Source organism: Ziziphus jujuba, chromosome 12 (genome assembly GCF_031755915.1).
Source record: "Ziziphus jujuba cultivar Dongzao chromosome 12, ASM3175591v1".
NCBI classification, from domain to species: Eukaryota; Viridiplantae; Streptophyta; class Magnoliopsida; order Rosales; family Rhamnaceae; genus Ziziphus; species Ziziphus jujuba.
The window spans coordinates 6457645-6477480 of NC_083390.1; the positions used below are offsets into that span (position 1 = coordinate 6457645).

General features: G+C 30.7%; 3 protein-coding genes across 6 annotated transcripts; 1 reads left to right on the forward strand and 2 right to left on the reverse strand.

The window, feature by feature from the left end:
* The first annotated feature begins 37 nt into the window (after nucleotides 1-37).
* Nucleotides 38-3139, forward strand: LOC107428620 (probable xyloglucan endotransglucosylase/hydrolase protein 33). The gene is made up of 4 exons (XM_048466883.2): nucleotides 38-377; nucleotides 474-574; nucleotides 671-879; nucleotides 976-3139. Exons 1-4 carry the CDS (start codon nucleotides 149-151, stop codon nucleotides 1367-1369), a joined length of 933 nt encoding a protein of 310 aa, XP_048322840.2. The 5' UTR covers nucleotides 38-148; the 3' UTR covers nucleotides 1370-3139.
* On the reverse strand, nucleotides 2961-8494 carry LOC107428629 (aldehyde dehydrogenase family 2 member B7, mitochondrial). 3 transcript variants are annotated; one of them, XM_016039198.4, is made up of 12 exons: nucleotides 8356-8494; nucleotides 8063-8211; nucleotides 6432-6563; nucleotides 6146-6288; nucleotides 5898-6051; nucleotides 5584-5813; nucleotides 5349-5438; nucleotides 4264-4437; nucleotides 4043-4180; nucleotides 3665-3802; nucleotides 3508-3569; nucleotides 2961-3424 (listed from the first exon to the last, which is right to left on the reverse strand). In XM_016039198.4, exons 2-12 carry the CDS (start codon nucleotides 8139-8141, stop codon nucleotides 3151-3153), a joined length of 1614 nt encoding a protein of 537 aa, XP_015894684.3. In that variant the 5' UTR covers nucleotides 8142-8211; nucleotides 8356-8494; the 3' UTR covers nucleotides 2961-3150. The 3 variants fall into 3 exon arrangements, with proteins under 3 accessions (XP_015894684.3, XP_015894685.3, XP_024934198.3); XM_016039199.4 differs by having other exon boundaries at nucleotides 8063-8182; nucleotides 8356-8486; XM_025078430.3 differs by having other exon boundaries at nucleotides 8063-8182; nucleotides 8298-8422.
* A 4802-nt stretch (nucleotides 8495-13296) lies between these two features.
* LOC107428623 (U4/U6 small nuclear ribonucleoprotein Prp31 homolog) lies at nucleotides 13297-18205 on the reverse strand. Of its 2 annotated transcripts, XR_009635051.1 has the most exons (9): nucleotides 18012-18205; nucleotides 17230-17295; nucleotides 16990-17127; nucleotides 15744-16648; nucleotides 15577-15647; nucleotides 15025-15127; nucleotides 14679-14754; nucleotides 13780-14229; nucleotides 13297-13678 (listed from the first exon to the last, which is right to left on the reverse strand). XR_009635051.1 is itself a non-coding variant. In XM_016039191.4 (8 exons), exons 1-8 carry the CDS (start codon nucleotides 18012-18014, stop codon nucleotides 14122-14124), a joined length of 1470 nt encoding a protein of 489 aa, XP_015894677.1. In that variant the 5' UTR covers nucleotides 18015-18205; the 3' UTR covers nucleotides 13297-14121. The 2 variants fall into 2 exon arrangements, 1 of the variants encoding a protein (XP_015894677.1); XM_016039191.4 differs by having other exon boundaries at nucleotides 13297-14229.
* Between the last annotated feature and the right edge of the window lie 1631 nt (nucleotides 18206-19836).

Here is a 19836-nt window from a genome sequence, read left to right on the forward strand (position 1 = left end):
GCAAAATACCCAGTGGAAAGATACTGCGAAATAGAAATTTGGCCAGCTAATAAACAACCAAGCAAAAAGGTTGTGAACCTCTCTGAAAATTCCCCATAAATAGCCAAGTCATCTACCTCAATGTGTTCTTTGTATACCGAATAAAAACATGGCATTTTCTCAAGTAAAACCACTTTTCTTAGCTCTTTTGATCTTGTGCATGTCAATATTGGTTTCATGTCACAGTAGGCATTTTACACCTCCTATTGTTACTCGTTTAACTGATCTTTTCCCTCATGTTTCCATTAACAATTCATTCTACAAAGGCTTTGGGGTTTCAAATATCCAGCTTACCGGTAATGGATTCATGGCTACTCTTTCTCTTGACAAGGCCTCAGGTAATGTCAGTCCCTTTAAAAAATGTTGGTTTTATAATTCACATTGATCATTAAGTTTTTCTTAATAAGATTCTCTTCCTTTTTGTTTTTCTGCAGGCTCAGGATTAGTATCGAAAAACAAATACCAGTATGGATTCTTTAGTGCCTCAATCAAGCTACCGTCTGGTCTCTCTCCTGGAGTTGTGGTGGCTTTTTATGTGAGTTCGTTATATGTATATTATATATGTATTAAGTATTTTTGAAATTAATGCACATAGTCTAACAAAGAAGAAAGTGGACAATTTTTTTTGCAGTTGTCAAATGCTGATGTTTATCCTCACAATCACGATGAAATTGATATAGAACTACTTGGTCATGACAAAAGAAATGACTGGGCTTTCCAAACAAATATATATGCAAATGGAAGTGTCAGTACAGGAAGAGAAGAGAAATTCTATCTCTGGTTTGATCCAACAGAACAACACCATCAGTACAGCATCCTCTGGAACAGCCATCATATAGTGTAAGAAAAACAAAATTTTTACAGCCGTAATTTTTTTTTTTTTTAAAAGATTGGCCAATTTCTAAATTTTTTCCTATCTACAAAACAAAAATGCAGGTTTCTAGTTGACAATATCCCAGTCAGAGAGTTTCCAAGGAATAGTGCCTTCCCTTCTGTTTATCCCTTAAAACCAATGTCACTCTATGCTACAATATGGGATGGATCACAATGGGCAACTCATGGAGGAAAATACCCAGTTAACTATAAATATGCACCATTTGTAGCTTCATTTGCAGATATGGAGATGAGTGGCTGCATTTCATCAAATCCAACAGGATCAGTATGTTCTAAGTCTAATCCTTCAAGCTTAGACCCAGTTGATGGACAGGAATTTGCTAAGCTCTCAAACCAGCAAGTTGTGGCTATGGATTGGGCAAGAAGGAAGCTCATGTTTTACTCATATTGTAAAGATTTACCAAGGTTTAAAGTCCTACCACCTGAATGCAAATAAAGAATTTCAATTTTTTTTTTTGTATTTTTATTATTATTATTATTTTCTCCACATGGTCGGAACAAATAGTACCCATTTGAGTTGTATACAAATGCAATATACAGTATATTAGTGTATTTCCAATGGTTTTTTCTATTGGAATCTATATAATATTAATTTTGAAAAATATTTATGCTTATTCTCGTTATTTCTATTTAATAAATAATATTTTAGATAATTTTTTTCCAATGAATTCTGTTTTAAATATTTTGAAATATTAATATTTAAATTTTTATTTTAAAATTATGTCTAATTAAAAACATGAAAAGCCCAAGTAAAAGTTATTTTTCTTTTAATCGAAAGTCAAATAAATAAATAAAATACTGATGAACTTTTAAAAATAAACAATATTTTTAACAATTTTTATTTTTTTTTGTTGTCACATCAGCTTCACAGAATTAATACATAAAACCATTGGAGAAGAATTTTTTAAAACTTTATTTATTTATCTGATGTGATAAAAAAAATTTAAATGGACAGAATCAATATAAAAATGCTCTTATTATTATTTTTTTTTTCGGTTAAAATCTGTTATTCCTCCAAATTAGTAGCTAAACTGCATTTCCTTATAGATAAACGGTATTATGTCATTTTCATCTTTACAAAATTCTTCATCGTTATCGATGACTAATAACCCTGATGGTTATGTTGATGTAATGTGATTCCCAAAGAAAAGTGGAGTCCGCGTGAACTGTGAGAGCAGGAGCAAGCTTCTGTTTTTGTTTTATTGGTTAACGATCACATTAATAAATTTTAGTGGCTGAGAATGCATTTTTGACACGAAGTAGTAGATGGAAAACAACTTAATGTCATAGTTTTCAGCACTAATGCTTTTTTAAGGTTCAATAAGATTTTTAGATTTTTTTGGGAGACAGTCCAATAGTAAAATCACTGTTTTTTAAAATAATAATTTTAAATTCGGATCTCCTATATCTAATTAAAGAAAAAAAAAAAAGATTGGGTTTGGTCCGCCGTTCTAGAAGAAGAAGAGAGGTGTATTAGATCCTAATTTGAGGTAAGAGAACAAATAATATGGAGGAAGAAAAACCTGTTGTATCTATGTTTTCACGCCAGCAGTTTCAAAGCTAGACTACTTAGAAAGCAAAACCACTCGTTTCCTAACCATATTTGACTTTTAGACCTCGAAAAATAATACTCACCCAGGACAACCTCAAACGTCAAACCAATTCTCTACCCCATGAGTTAGCCATAAAAGATTGGTTGCAAAGAATAAATTGAATGCTATGAAGGCTATACTTCATCATCTACTTTAACTGGGACCATCACTTCAATTAACGAACAAACAACAACTTACTAACAGTTGTAATCCATGACCCAATAGGGTTTCTTGAAGAAAACAATTTGCAACTAAAACGTAGCAGAGTAAGTCCACTTGGAGACAACTTAATGAAAAAGCCACTGTTTTCTTGAGCATTAATCCCAAGTTGGAATCTCTATAAACCAAGAATCAAAGAGGGAAAAGAAAATGCAGAAGATGTTGATTTAGATCAACCCTAGTCCATAGACTATTTCAACAATCAATTCCAACATAAGTATCAAAACATGTCCAGAGGTGCATTTCATTACAAAATGGAACATACTTTATCATCATTATCATCATATAATCACACCGTGTTCACAGAATCAAATCGTTTGATGCAGTTTCTTCCTTATTTGACTGTTCTTAGAGAAAGAAAAAAGAAAAGGAAAAAAAAAAAAAAAAAAACAGAATATGTTAAATTTTATAGCCATGCAGGATTCGTCAAGGGTGTGACAACAGCCTTCACTTGCAGGTAATTGTTAAGGCTGTAAATTCCCTTTTCTCTTCCAATGCCACTCATCTTATACCCGCCAAAAGGAATTGCAGCATCAAAGACATCAAAGCAATTTATCCAAACAGAACCAGCTCGCAATGCACGTGTTACGTGGTTTGCGATATCTAAGTTATTTGTGAAAACCCCAGCAGCAAGTCCATAGCGACTATTATTCGCCCTACGTATCACCTCATCAAGGTCCCTGCAATCAGTGGAAATGTTAATGCTAATGGAGGAACAGAGCATGATCATACACAATTCCTATAGAGAAAGTTTATTGCTTACTTGAATTTCAAGATGGATTGCACTGGACCAAATATCTCATCCTTTGCTATGAGCATGTCATCCTTTAACAAATGACATGGTAATATTAGATTAATTATAAAGATATTTCAAATTTGTTGGTAAAAATTTTTACACATGGAAATGGTAAAAATAATACCTTGACGTTTGAAAAAACAGTGGGCTCAATGTAGAAACCCTTATCTCCAAACCTCTCTCCTCCAGCTTCCAAGGAAGCTCCACCGTCAACACCAGCTCGTATGTACTTTAGGATCTTGTTAAACTGTTCTGAATCAATCTAATTCATTGAAATAAGCCTCTGTCAGTCTCATAATTAAAAACTACAAAGAGAAGAAACTGAAAGGCAATTAAACATTCATTTCTTGCAGATGTATTTTTATTGATTTCATACTCATGGCTCTATGGTATAACATGGAAGTCCATATAGAATAAACATCATAAATAGACCTCAATTTCCACCTTGAACAAAAAGAGTCTGAAATAAAGGTCAATCTTATATAACAATAAAAGCGTTTACCTGAGGACCTTGTTCAATGCCCCCCCTGAATGGATCACCAACAACACGTTTCACCGCTCGTGCCTTTGCTTTCTCCACAAACTCATCATATACACGCTCATGTACAAAAGTACGAGAACCAGCGCAACAGCATTGTCCCTATGCAGGAGAGCATTGTGAACAATAAGAATTCTATTTTCTATCGAATCAGACTTGAGGTAAAATGACAATTTCTAAAATACCTGATTAAAGAATAGGGCAAAATGAGCCAGCTCAACAGCCTTATCCACATCAGCATCATCAAATACAATAAATGGGGATTTCCCTCCGAGCTCCAAAGTTACCGGTTTAAGATTACTTTTTGCAGCCAATTCAAGTATAACTTTACCTGTCTGAGTTGATCCAGTAAAAGCAATCTGCAAAAAGATCACTAACAATTTTAGCAGGAAGATAGTTTGCTCAGGTGAAAATCTAAGCAACTGGAATGGTATTTCATACTATATTCATATTTTAGCATTAATTAATGACTTCTCAATCTATCACAACTGAGAAAAGATCAATCTATTTGGAGTTGCAAATCTGAAATCGCATTTCCTACATAATATTCTATTCTATGAAGCTTAGGAATAAGATATATTAAATTGAAATCTTGGTTTTCTTTTCAAAGGGCCAACCAAACCCCACTTATGTCTGATCCATCTTGGTATTCAAATTCCTAATCTAGGTTGGTTATGAAATTTTATAATCAACCTACTTAAACAATGATCATACATAGACAACTCCTTTTTAACTCAGCTGTGAACATCTCACAAAATCAATTTATTGTAGGTTCTCAATTGAATCAGTTCCCAGATTTAATCATCACCAGTTAGTATGATTATTTATGCAAATGCTGAACATTGCAAATGCTGAACATTCATAAAATGACAAAATCAGTAGTCCCAAAAGCCTAAGCCTCTAGAATCTTTGAGATTTTACTATCTCAACAAATAGATACATCACAAACACACTCCAATTGTCTCATGGGCACCTTACCATTGAAAAGGTCATTATGTTTATGGTCCATATAATCCATTTAACATCATATCAACTCCCTTTGACAATCTTAAACAACAAGATTGACAACTGAATATACAGAATACAGATGCATAATGCAGAAAAGTTATGCTAAAGCAGATTATGCAACTGCCAATGGTATGAATAATAGGGAAGCCAAAATCCCTACGCAATTTTAGAATACGTTTAGCCACTTGGGCACTCAAAAAAATCGGAAAAAAAAAAAAAATAGACAGGACAAAAACCCGTATTTAATTAATGCATACATTACCTTATCAACGTCCATATGACTGGCAAGAGCTGCACCGGCAGTGGGACCAAAACCAGAAATCACATTGAGAACACCAGGAGGAAGTCCAGCCTGTCAAAAAACTATCTAATTAGAATCCAAGATAAACCATTTTTGTTGATGAAATTAACAAATCCAAGTAGCTTAGAAACAACAGGGTATAATGTGACACGTTATAAAGAAAAGAGCAAAATGAGTGGCTTGGTTAATGAACTACCTCATGCAATAGCTTTGTAACATATAAAGCAGAAAGCGGTGTCTGCTCTGCTGTCTTCAGAACAACACTGTTGCCACATGCTAATGCAGGCCCAACCTTCCAAGCATACATGAGCAGAGGAAAATTCCATGGTATAATCTGACCAGCAACACCTATTGGTTCATGTAAAGTTTGCACATGATATGGTCCATCTGCTGGAATTGTGAGACCATGAATCTTATCCGCCCAACCTGAGGCATAAAATAAGAAGCTTAGCACTTTGATGAAATTCCACTAAATGAAGGGATCTCTTAAATCATTTCAAAGAATAATACCTGCATAGTATCGGAATAGACGAGTGACCATGGGTATCTCAATATTAGCAGCTTGTTCATAAGGCTTCCCATTATCCCAGGTCTCAAGAGCAGCAATTTCATCATTATGCTTTTCAATCAAGTCAGCAAAGCGCAAAAGTATCCGGGACCTTTCCTACACAAATAATGTCATTGGAAATTATATACTGAAAGTATTGAACAAAAGGCAACCTTATACCAGTACAAGTAAAAGAAGTAGGAAAAGTTACATAAGCAGTCATCTTAGGCCATGGTCCCTCATCAAATGCTTTACGGGCAGCAGAAACTGCCCGATTTATATCTTCAGCGTCACCTTCAGAAATATGTGCAATCACATCCCCAGTCCTGGGATCCAATGTTGGAAAGGTTTTCCCTGCAACCAGGATAAACAACGCATTTAGTACATGGTTAATTCTTAAGATAGTAACAATATAACATTTGACAGCATGCCATCCAAAACTTTAAGAAAATAAAAAAGATGAATGTACAGGCTAATGAACAAAAGGGAAATCTCACCTGATGCTGAGTCCACAAAGTTTCCATTGATTAATAGCTGAGTATAATTTACTTTGACAGATGGAGTAATCGGTTCCTCAATTGCAGCGGCAGTGCTATATTTCCCAACTCTGCCCGCCGAAGGAAACCTCCCTGATTAAAAAAAAAAACATAAGCATGCTTGAGTGTAAAAGGGTAAAAACCTTTAACGGTAGTGATCTAATGGAGACAAATGTAAGCCCACATAAGAGATTGTTGGGTGCATGAAAGGTGACTATTACCCTTGCAAGATATTTTTACAAGGAATCAATGCAGAAAGCACATAAATATTCAATATTAATTTCTTTAGAAAAAAAGAAAGGAAAAGAAAAAAAAATAAAAAATTGACACATTACCAATCTATTACTTGCTCAAAAATTACATTTTAGAAGCCATTCACAAGTTCAACAAGAAAATCCCACCACATTTTCAATTATTCTGAGTGGTTAAGATATAACAAAATTTCATAGTATTTTTAAAAGTAAATGCAAAACTCTTCCTTTAACAATAAAATAAGCACAACATTAGTCTCTTAAAAAAGTCTAAAATTAAGTACTTATTTTCAGAAAGACATTTCATATATTTCACTTACAATAGATCCAACCAAGAATATCATTTTGAACCCAAGAAACAAAAGCAAAGGGGCCTCCTTATATAAACATTGTTGAAGCGTGTATCTCACAATTTTAGCACCCAAAAAAAAAAAAATTAATAAAAAAAAATAAAAAATGATGAAGAAGAAGTATGTCACAAGCAGAGGGGGACAGGTGGACTGTCACAATCAAAATAGATGAAGGGAAATACAAGAAATCATAAATGGGAGAGTAGGTAGGACGAATACTTAAAGGAACCAAGTCAGAGCTCCGATGAGTGGGTACTCAAAGCGGGACAAAAAAGAGAGAGGGAAAGGAGGAGGAGAGAGAGAGAAAAATGTGAGAAACATTTATTGAGCAGTCCACAATTCGTAAGGCAATAAATCTTATAATTGACACCTCCAGCCATGAAAATCAAAGAATTGTGTTTCAATAAATACAATCCCACACGCATGTTAATGTTTAAAAGCTTTGTTTGCCCCAAAAAGGGCAAAACAATCAAAATCCAACCAAAATGATTAATCAATGCGATTAAAAAAAACTGAAATATTCTCCAATCCTCTCTTTGCTTGGTGAGAAAACTGATAAAAATTATCAGCCAAAAAAAATAAATTAAAAAGATAAAATCAGTAACACTTATTTATGTCTTTAGACTTTATTATTGATTTTTCTTTGGAGTTTAATTCTAATAATGTGTAAAAGATCACTATACAGACTGACCTAAAAAAGAAAAAAAAAATAAAATTCTATTTCTTATTTCGTTGGTCAAAACCCACATTCCAAAAAGAGTGCAAAGAACTGAAAAAACAAAATTCATATCTCACCAACCAAGAAAGCCAGTGCAAGATCCAAAAAAAAAAAAAAAAAACACTACCCATTAGAAAATTCATACACCAGATCATAAAGCATTCAAACCATTTGCTATCAGAGCCAAACAGAATAAAGACAATAACACAGCAAACCATAAAAGTTAGAATTAAAATCAAAGACTAATCAACCAAAAAAAGAAAAAGAATCTACCTTTACAAAACAAACCAGAAGAAGAAGAAACAGAACCAAAAGAGCGAGACAGTCGAGAAGAGATCCTCCTAGCCGCCATGATTAACCAAACAACTACTCCCTCTCTCAGTTTTCTTGTGACTGCTTCAGTATATCACACCCAGACAAAACTATATAATTAAAAATATATTTATCTATCAGTTGAAAATCATAACAGATATCCCCACTGTAATCAATAATTTAACTCTGTATATACATGTCTATATATAACACTGTGTGTATTGGAAGCTGATGCAAAATGATGAGCAACCCACCAACAGAAACGCAATAAAAGCACAGGAAAACGGGAAAAGAGTCAGCTTGATTGGAAAAGTTTCGATTTTTTTAAGTTTTTATATAGTATTTATAATATTAATATCGTCGCGTCACGCTTTTGCTATTTTATTGACACCTCAGAAGCCGTTTACTTGAGCCAACCAAATCAAATTCATAGACGTAGGTAGGATATCATAGTCAAAATTTAATTTCAATATCAACCATCTGATTGGTCTATTTTGAATGCAATTCAATGTGGGGTCCTTTTAAATTCTTGTTTATTAAAAGTAAACAGGGTGGAAAAAAGCTAAAGATAAGACGTCGGTTTGAGGATTTCTGGCTCAGTTGCCAATTCTGAATAATATTTCATTATCTTTTGGAAACTTCCATACTTGTTGTAAAACTTATCTCAATTCCAAAAGATAAGAAAATAAAAAATGAAAATGCAAAAATAAAACTAGTTACCTTATCTAAATTCAATGTTACCTGAAATAGCAAAATTTTTGGATATTGATAAATTTTTAGATAAAGTACATTTTTTTTTCTGTTTAAAGTAACTACTAGTTTTTGTAAAACAATCCACATCGGTTTTATCCCAATTTTCTAATTTTAATAACTTTTTTTTTTTTTACTAATTTTAGCGTATTTACATTGGTAAAAATAGAGAGATATTGATAATTGGATAATTGCATCCTAGTCATTCTATTTCTTCCTTGACATCTTTAGAAAAAAAAAAAAAAAATCACATGGCCTGGTATTTGCAATCAAAGCATTATATTGTCCTTTTCTGAATCTTGAAATGTTTAACTTCAAATGATAAAATTTATTACTCGAGAAAATTTAAATTATTTGAAATTTCAAGAATATATATATATATATATATATATAAAAACAAAATTAATAATAAGTGGAACTAGGAAAGATGAATGAGAAACTATTCAAAGGGGTGTAGAAAATGAGATTATCATTACATATAATGAGAATTTATAATAAAATAAGAAACACATTGCAAAAGAAATATTAAAATAAAAAACATGGCTTCCAACCAAAAAAAAAAAAAAAAAAAACATAAGAAAAATATTATTTGCCACTTAGATGTATTTTATTTTTCACTTAGATGTATTTTTAAGTGGGTTTTTAAAAAGTTCACTCTCAAAATTTTTGATTTAAAGATTCAAAATATAATTAAATGCCACAACTTTGAGTTATATATATATATATATATATATATATATATATGGATAAAGAAGACAAATGGCACTTTTGACGTGGGTAACATTTGATGATAAGTTATACATAATTAACGTGGATGTATCATGTGACTATCGCCATTTCTCAGGACCGTATCGATTTATTCAATTAATTTTCGATAATTCATGTCATTCCCAAGGTGTTTTTATTTTTAAGCAACTATATTTAGCGAATTGAGGGAAAAAAAATTTATATTTCACCAATCACCATAAAAAATAAAAAATAAAAAATAAATAAAAAATAAAAAATAAAAACTATTTTTTGTTAAATGGACAATATCCTGTGTATTTGTTTTGTGCAGTAGAAAAAAAATGATAAGAAAAAAAAAGCCTGTTTTCATCTTCAACTTATTTATATTCAAATAAGTTTGACTCTTTAGATTGTTAGCATTGTTCCTTTTACATATATATATATATATATTTGCATTTTAATCTTTTGACTTTTTTTTTTTTTTTTTTTTTGCACTTTGTCTAAACTTTATTTTTATCATATTTCGGTATTTAAATTAACTTGAATCTAATTTTTATCAATTTTAATGTAATATATAAAAGTTTTATGGGAGTGTTTAATTTTAATTATTTTCATATTGCAATAAATGTATTATATGTTTTAAAAATACTATAAAATTGATTTACAAATAATTTTAAGGAACAAAAACTAATAAAAAGGGAAGCTCATATAATAGCACCAATAATTATTTTATTTTTATTTTTATGTAAAATTCATCTTCACGAGCGGCCACAATCATGGAAAGTCCATCACAAAAAGATAATATAATATATTCTAATATAACTTCCATGCAACAGGGTCCCACATACGTAAAATGTAAAATGAAGACTTTTATTCCTTTTTTTATTTTTATTTTTAATTTTTAAGTACAAACTCATGATATGGAAAATGTAAAAATAAATAAACTATAATGTTCTTATATATAATAGTATAGAAATTAACATTGTGAATAATATATATAAAAGCAATATAACTATTAATTAATTATAGTTTTTATTATTATTTTTTTTTTAAAAATTGATGTTTTAAGAATAATGTTGTTTTCAAATAAAGTTTTGCAATGTTTAATATTAATTTCTAAGATAAATAATCACGTTAATAATGTTTGAGCTATATCAGATTGATACTCATTCTAAATGCTACTATTAAAAAGTGATTTTTTTAAAATTATCTATATTTATTATATGGCACATTATTTTCATAATCCATATTTCTATATAAAGTGCTTTTTAATGCTGCTTTATTCTAAAGATTAGGAGGCACCAAATAACGTAACTAATAAAATCTACCCATTTAATCCAATTACATTGGATTAATCAATAATATATCTATTTTTTATTTAATTTAAAATAAGTTAACAACTTATATTTTGAATTTATTAAATAATTTTACTTAATTAAATTTTACTTCTAATCTTTTAAATTATGTTAAAAATTTAATTTAGGTTTATTAATGTGTATTGGATTTTCAATTAGTTTGGATTTGATAAAAACCAATTCAATAGAAACCCAATAAACAATCAATCCTTAATCTTTATTTATAGATGCATTTATAGTGAAATTGTAAAAAAGAAAATTTGCAAAATAAAGGGGAAGTGAAATTTACTCAAAAAACAAACATAAGTGCTCCTGTATCTTCAGCCTTTTTTTTTTTTTTCTAGTTACCAAAAAAAAAAAATTGTGTTCTTATTTATTTATTTATTTATTTATTCTCTAAGATAATAAATAAATAAATAAATAAATAAATAAAAGCAGCAATATAGCTATTAATTAATTATAAAATGTAAGTTTTTTTTTACAGGTTCGCTGGCCCGATTTCTTCAACGGGAGACTTTTGCTCTTTTCTTTTCTTTTTTCTTTTTTTTTTTAAGTACAAACTCATGATATTGAAAATGTAAAAATAAATAAACTATCCTGTGCTTATATATGCTTATAGAAATTGACGTTGTAAAATAATATATATAAAAGCAATATGTTTATTAATTAACTATATTTTTTATTAATTTTTTCTTTTTCTTTTTGGGAAAAAAACTGTTGTTTTCAAAATATATATATATATATATATATATTACAATATTTAATATTAGTTTCCAAAATATATATTTACGTTAATAATGTTTAAGCACATTAGTTTGACATTAAATTTTAAATGTTATCATTAAAATATTTTTTTTTTCAAAAAAAAATTATCTATATTTATTATATGGCACTTTTTTTTTTTTTTATAATCCATATTTCTATATAAAGTGCTCTTTAATGCTTGTTTTATTCTAAAGATTAGGAGGCACCAAAGGCGTATAAAATTTTAACGAAACTAATAAAATTGACCCATTTAATCCAATTACATTGGATTAATCAATAATATATCTATTTTTATTTAATTTAAAATAGATTAACAACTTATAATTTAAATTCGTTAAATAATCTTACTTAATTAAATTTTTCTTCAAATCTTTTAAATTATGTTAAAAATTTTAATTTAGGTCTATTAATGTGTATTGGATTTTTCATTAGTTTGGATCTGATAAAAACCAATTCAATAGAAACCCAAGAAACAATCAATCTTTAATCTCTATTTATAGATGCATTTATAGTGAAATTGTAAAAAAGAAAAATTGCAAAAATAAAGGGGAAATGAAATTTACTCAAAAAACAAACATAAGTGCTCCTGTGTCTTCAATTTTTCTTCTTCTTCTTCTTTTTTTTTTTTTTTTTAATCTTCTAGTTACCAAAAAATAGGTTGTGTTTTTATTTATTTTTTTCTCCAAGATGTTTGTATCTCCAACTTAATATCTTTACCGATGCCCAAAAACATTTTTTTAATTTTTATATAACATTATGAAAAAAAAAAGAAGAAGTTTTATATAATATTTTCCCAATATAGAAAAAAAAATTATGTGATTATTTTTAAATTTAAATTATTATTTTTTTTGTGAATTTCGATGCAACATTAACAACACCAATCCTGAAATTTAAAACAAAAAATAACGTATCTTAATATAATTTCTATATAATTCTGTGTCACAACTTTTTACATTCAAAACTAAAATGTAAATTCATGATGCATATTTGTAGGTTTGATTATTCATTATTCAATTGTTGATTGTTGATAACTTGAAAATATATAAACTTTATCAAAAAAGAAAAAGAAAATAGAAGAAAACATGTGAACTTTAGTGTTTTTTTTTTTTTTTTTTTTTTTAACTTAAAAATAAAAGTTGGTGCCACCACATATTTTCCTGAGAAGCAAACCACTTGAACACGGTGCCAAAAAAAAAAAAAAGCCACTTGAATACGTCTATGCCTACGAACAAAAGAACAAAAAATTGCAAATCTTCGTGTCCATATTATGGACTATACCCGAAATTGTTGACATTATGTATTGAATGCAGAATAACATATCAAATCTTCAACATGGTCCTCGATGGAGCTCACAAAATTAAATCCGTAACATTTATTCTGAAAATGAAAGAACGTAATTTTTTTATTTTTCTTATTTTTTATATTTTATGAATTAGAACGAAATAAAGAGCCGTAGTCTTGACCAAATGAATTGAACGGTAGGAAAAGAAAGCAATTTTTGGATGCATTCTGAATCGTATTCATTATATTAAAGATTAATAATGCAATTATCACGAGGAGTGGCTCAAAAAGTCTAGCCACAATAATAAAACTCAAGGGTCAACTAATAAATCTAAACACTCCAATTATTTGCCTCTTAAAAAGAATCCAAAAACAGTCCATGGAATTACAGATGAATAATCTTCTATGAATATTTTATAAATAGTCCCTCTAATGAGACAATCTAATTTCCAATATCAAAAAATAATATTTTATAAATATCTTTTAGCATCTAAAAAGAGAAAAGAGGATAGGATGGGCCAAATAATGGAATGCAAATTGCCAGAGGAACCTGTAACACTTGCAAAACGTACACGCTTTCCAGCTGTTCTGTCAAGACCAGGCTTCTCAGAAATCTCAACACATGTCCAGGCCCAAATGAAATTCTCAAATTAGAGAAAAGACAGAGTCTAGCATGGGTCCTACTGAGAATCATCAACAACTTCATGCAAGAAAACAAGCATAAAAAATGTCATCAAAATTGGCTTTGGTCGCAAAATAAATAAAAGAAAAATAATAGTTTTTCATAAAAAAGAAGCCTACCAACGGGTTATGAAGCACATATCTTTCCATCTAGCAAAGTGTTTCATGACATTCGCATTTTAACCAAAGAGCGAGTAGACAATGAAGTAATACAGGTAATAAGGTGCAGAATCACATACTATTCTATAATAACAAAATCATCTGTTCAAGCAATGTAACCTAAAATTTTTTGTCGCAAAAGGCATATACTGCTGTCCCCATTACCTTTTAATAAGAGTAGGTAACTACTAATTACCATATATAAGAAAAATCAGTAAATTTTTACATGATTCTCCCAGACAACGATTACTCATGGCCAAATTAGTACTCACAACACCCATCCTATGCGTCGTTATGTATGGTTCAGGTCCTCTTGATCTTTGAAAAAGTTCCCGTTTCAGAAAAGTAGGTGCTCTGCGTTCCACTACCAAGCTGGTGTGCATGAGCCTGTGGATTCGTGAGCTCAATCCCCTGTAAGATTGAAGAAAGCATGCACTTAAGTTATTGAGATAGGAAAACTACACAAATAAAAGAAAGAAACATTTAATATCTTCTTTGGATTAAACCAAGGAAGTCAAATAATCGCCTAAAATACTGTATTATTATTATTATAAGAAGTCACCAAAAAATTAATATCTACAAATAATGGCAAATCAAACTTAACCATAGGTAGAATCCTAAAAAGCATAAACTTATAATTAGTTAAATCACTGCAATCTCGAACAGGACTGCATCAACCACATTAAGCATGGTAAACTGTCACATTGTATGTTTAACCGTAGTCCAGTCAGGAAATAAGTTTATCAACTTTCTATTCATTTTTACAACTTTGATAACTCTAATTTGCCTCATTAGCTCACAACCCAATACAATTGAGAAAGAAACCTGTATTATTAAGCAAAAGGGAAAGTCTTATAAACCTGCACAGGTGTAAATGCTAAACTTGAAGTCAATCCAGATGTAGCACCACTGCTTCCATATTGCTTTTCCTTGAACCTAAAAATAACAGAAACCCCATTATATCAAATCAGGAAGCAGTTTTGTCAGAATCAAGAGCAAAACTATAAAGTTTTCTCTTTAACCAACATTAAAGCAGCAAAACAAATAAAAATAATAATACGGCAGTCCAAAGATATATAATATAATTGGCTGGCTTGATATGCCCACCGGCCAAAAACAGTACTCTTTTAAAAGTAAAAGAAATCAAAAACAGAAAGAAAAACCTTACTTTTTAAAAGAAATCAAAAACAGCAAGAAAAACCTTACTTTTTGCCAAATTTTGCAGCAAGTTTACTCTGACCCATTGATACACGCAACTTGCCACTCCCAGCCTGACCAAGCATTCCATAACCTTCCCCCAGTCCGTCCCCTAGAATTAAGGAGCTTAGTTAGTTAGAGGAATGGAAAGAATTTCAAAACTGCCTTTTGTCAGAACTACAAAGACACAAACAATAAATCATCTCCTGATATTGAAATTGCAGAAGAAAAAGTGTAGACAAAAAAATTACTTTTATCCTTAGAAATACAAATCAAAGACTAACATATCTAAATAAAAAGTGTTTCCTCTGACAGTGGTTTGTGAAAGAAGATTTCATGTCCAGAAAATATATAGGCGATAACCAAATACATACTAAATCTTTTTCTGCTTATCACAGAGCACTAAGTACTGTTTAAACAATCAATCATGGTGACATAACTTGTTGCTCATTTTTAAAAGAAGAAAGCATTATAAATATAAATTTTTGCTCATTGTTGAAAGAAGAAAGCGTTAGAAATTCATTTCAGATTCTTAACATGCAAAGGACAAATAAAAGTTACCTAAAGAACTCTCTTCAGGCACACCAAATTGCATCCTATTAGCCAGCTTCCGCATGTCTGTTATTGCGTACCTGTAAATTTAAATATTAGCAAGTTAAATTAAAATTACATAAATATTGAGTAAAAAGAAAGGGGTCGAAACTAAAAAGATAAATGGACTTCCTTACCTTTCCTTCATTTTCCTAAGCCGACGACCACCTCTCTTCTTTTTGGGCTCAGAATCAGGAACTGGAAGTGGTTTAGGTTGCTTAGCAGGAGGAGGCTCTTGCCACTTCTCAATTTTCTTTCGGATCTCTTCTCGGAAAGCCCTTCCAGTGCCTCCAGATGGATCTCCTCTTGTGGAATCTACTCGTGCAGCAAGTGTTGACTTTGCAGCCAAGAGTCTGCAAGCACGCATCCTCAAAGGAGGAGGTGTACTTTGAAATATTTCTGTCTGCTCGATGTAACCTAGACGGAATTGCGATGTTGCAGTAGAAAACCCAGCAAGGTTTTTTTTCTTGGCACCAAGAAGCTGCACATTACAAGCAGGCATCTTAGCCAATGCAGCAAGACCACCAGCAGTGCCCATAAGTTTTGCAGCAACAGCACTCCCAACGATCGCAGAAAGGTTTGGTGCGATATATCCCATTCTACTTTCCACAAAATCAAGAACCTTTTTCTTTGCTGAATCAAGAGAAAGGGCTCGGTCACAAGCATCAACTGTTTTCTGAAGAATTTCATCTGGTAGTGGCTTGCCACTAGTAGTTGATGCTGTAACTGACACTACCATAATAATTGCGGAAGGTAGAAGACCCTCTAAATCAACAAGGGTTACATCCATCTCATTTCCAATCTTCTTAACAACTCGAGCATAATCAATTGGGTGATGCACAAGTGATTCAAGCTCTGGAAATTTCAAACGGTACTTGTCACGAATAAAATTGTGGATAATAACAATTTCGTTTTCAATGTCAACCGACAAGGAGTTGCATTCCACAATCAGCTGGTATTCAGGATCATCTTCCAGGACTATCCCCTGATCTACTCCCTGATTTGAGGCATCAGAATCTTTCTGAAGTGCATCTTCCACTTTCTGCATTCCAGACACCACAAAACCGAATAGAACATGTCCACAACCAAGTTCCAGAGAAAGATAAATATAGAGCAGAAAAGTGTAAAATGAGAACCTAACCACCGTATTTAACAGATCAGTTACAAAAGTTTTAAGAAAAGGCCATGTGGAATATCAAGTACACCGTTATATGAAACAAATTTGTCAAAAAGATAACTTCAAGCAACATAGGAATCATCATCCATAAAAACACTTGCAACAGGCAAAATCAAAAAACTGATGCATCAAAAAAGAAGAATAATAAAACAAAGTACCCCTGAACAATGCAATTATTAAATTTCAAACTTGTTAAGCAAACAAACCTGCATTATTTCAGCATATCTCTGTGTATTCTGCAATTTCGAAACGCTATCCAGATCATCATAATTTAGATTTTCTATGTCTGCCAAGTCCCCATCAACATCTTCCTCCATGTTTGCGGCCTCTCCATCATCTTCATCCTGTAAACAAAAATAAAAAGCACACAATAGACATTAATCTTCATAAAGACTGACAAGTTCAAAGATATTCCCGTTCACTTAAAAGGGCCAGCATTTACTCACAATAATATCGGCATCATTGTCAGATAGCTCATCTAGGTCAGCAAGGAAAGAATCAGCCAAAGTTGCCTGCAAATTAGCCAAGAATAAACACTGTAAGTATGCAAAAGTTACGGCTTTAATACATTTATTCATACATAAATAGCTGGAACCATTCAACCCCAGTCAATAAATTGTTTCAAAGCCCAATAATTTGAAATGCTTAATTGAAAAATATTAAGCTAAAAGAACGCAAAAAGTTATGGTCCAAAATCAAATAAATAAGTAGAACAGTTATACTTTACATGTGAATTTTCACTCAAGAAATACAATTTACACCAAACAGCTAAAAATTTATTTCCATGTGCTTCCATATCATTTGCGTAAAAAAAATTGAAATTTTTATAAAGAACTAATAACGAAATTTTGATGTTAATTGTATTTAAGAAAAAAGAAGAGAGAGACAAATCAAGCTCTACTAAATCTTTTTTCTTTTTCTTTTTTTTTTTAAATAAATAAGGAAAAAAAAATCCGATATCGATTGCTCGTCCTAAATATACTTGCACACAAAAATTGCAAGAAATCCCTTACTAATCCACGCATGGCTAAGAAATCAAACGCATACAGAAATATATAGCTCGCTCATCCTAAATTTTATCGAACATCAAAGTAACTATAACCAAGAACTCAAGCAATTCTGACATTCCCAATTTCCATTAGAGTATAATTAACAGCATGTTATAGAAAATTAAAAAGAAAATTGAAAATTAAAAATAACGAAAATTCAAGAAGAAAATATTCCCAACCATTGTTTGAGCCTTGGAGACGACGACTAAGAGAGAAACCTAGCAATACAACGTAGTTCAGTTCGTAGCGTAGGGAGCGAGCGCCAAAAACCCAGCAAAGACAGATAAAATGGGGTGAGAGAGACGAACGAAGCTAGCCAGCAACTCAGACTTCAACACCGTCATTACCTGGCTACCTGGCTTTCATATTGGGCCCAAATAAAGCCCAGACCATTCCATTAGTTTAAACAAGCACCTCCAAAATATATATATATATATATATATATATATTTGTTAGATCAATAGAAAATAAAACATAATTTAAAACTGATTGGTTTTTAATTTTTAATTTTTAAAATTTTGTAGTTAATTTATATATCCAATAAACCCTAACTATAATCAATTGAGATTTACAAACTATTGAAATAATTAAACTACAAATAATTTAGAAGGAAAAAAATAAAAATAAAAAATAAAAAACAAATTTGTTATCAAACGAGATCTAAAGAAACAAAAATATATACTTAAAGCATTTTCAACAGCTATGCATTTTGCCATTGCAATGCCGAATTTGCGGATAAGTGGTGCTTCATACCTCTCCATATCACATTGCGAAATTTGATAATTGCATTTTTTGTACCAAATTTGAAACCCAAAATGCAATTGTCAAATTTTGATAATAGATATATCATAATAAAGTTTGTAGGACCTACCACTATTTGATACTTTCTTTTTAATTTAATATTTAAATTATTATAATTTTAGTTTTTATTTAATAAAATTGGGTTATATCATCATTTTTTTTTTCGAATCTCGAAGTCAATTGATTTGTAAAATTAAAATTTTATTTGGTTTAATGACGATTAACTAATTAGACTATAAATGGCCATAAATTTGACATTTTGCCAGTTAAAAATTTTGAGTTGACCGGTACTTCATAGCATAAAGTTTGTTAATACAAGTTTATAGACTAACGATATGTTTAATTTTAAATTACGTTTAAAAGTTATGGTTAATTTTTAATTATTAGTATTTTATCTATGTCCAAATCAATTTAGGTTTTTATCTTTTAATGGAACCAAAGTTTATATATACTTCAAGAACTATGCCCTCATTAAACAAATTGAAGAATACTCCAAAAAATCCTCTTAAGATCCATGGAACCTGAACTAAATCAACTCAATCTGTTTTAATATTGAACCAAGTCAATGCCAATTCGACTCATTTTCAACACCAATGACCTACATGTGCTAGCTAGCCAGCAAGGCTGCTCACCAACAACCAAAACCCAAGAGTTTTAGCTAGAATCATCATTGAATGTATCCAGATCAGACTGACGAAGCCAACAACGATGCTCCAACTGGGTTGCTAGAGTTTGGCTATTTTCCAGCTACTTTAGCCCACCTGATACCTCTTGTCCATCATTTTTGGACTCTTAGAGGTCAAATATTTGTTGAAATCTCTCACAGTTTGATAGATTTATCGACATCAAATTTGGCCAAAACTTGAAAGAGGTTTTTTGGCCACTAGTGAAGATGAGTATACTATCGTATTCCTAATCTCATAGGCCTTTTGTTGATATAAAGTTTATATTTTTTTGGACATCGTTTGATAATTTTTTTATTAATTAATTTAATATAAAATAAATTAGGATTTTACTTGGATACAATTGGACAAATTGGATGAAACTGAAGTTTGATTAGTATAGTTAGGTATTAATGGAATCTAATAGTTTATGATAAATTAACCTTTAGGTGAAAGGGCCCAATTTTGAGTATTTAGTATTTAAGGATTCATCATATAATTGAACTGTTAAGTATCAAATTCTAGAAATTTTAAAATTATT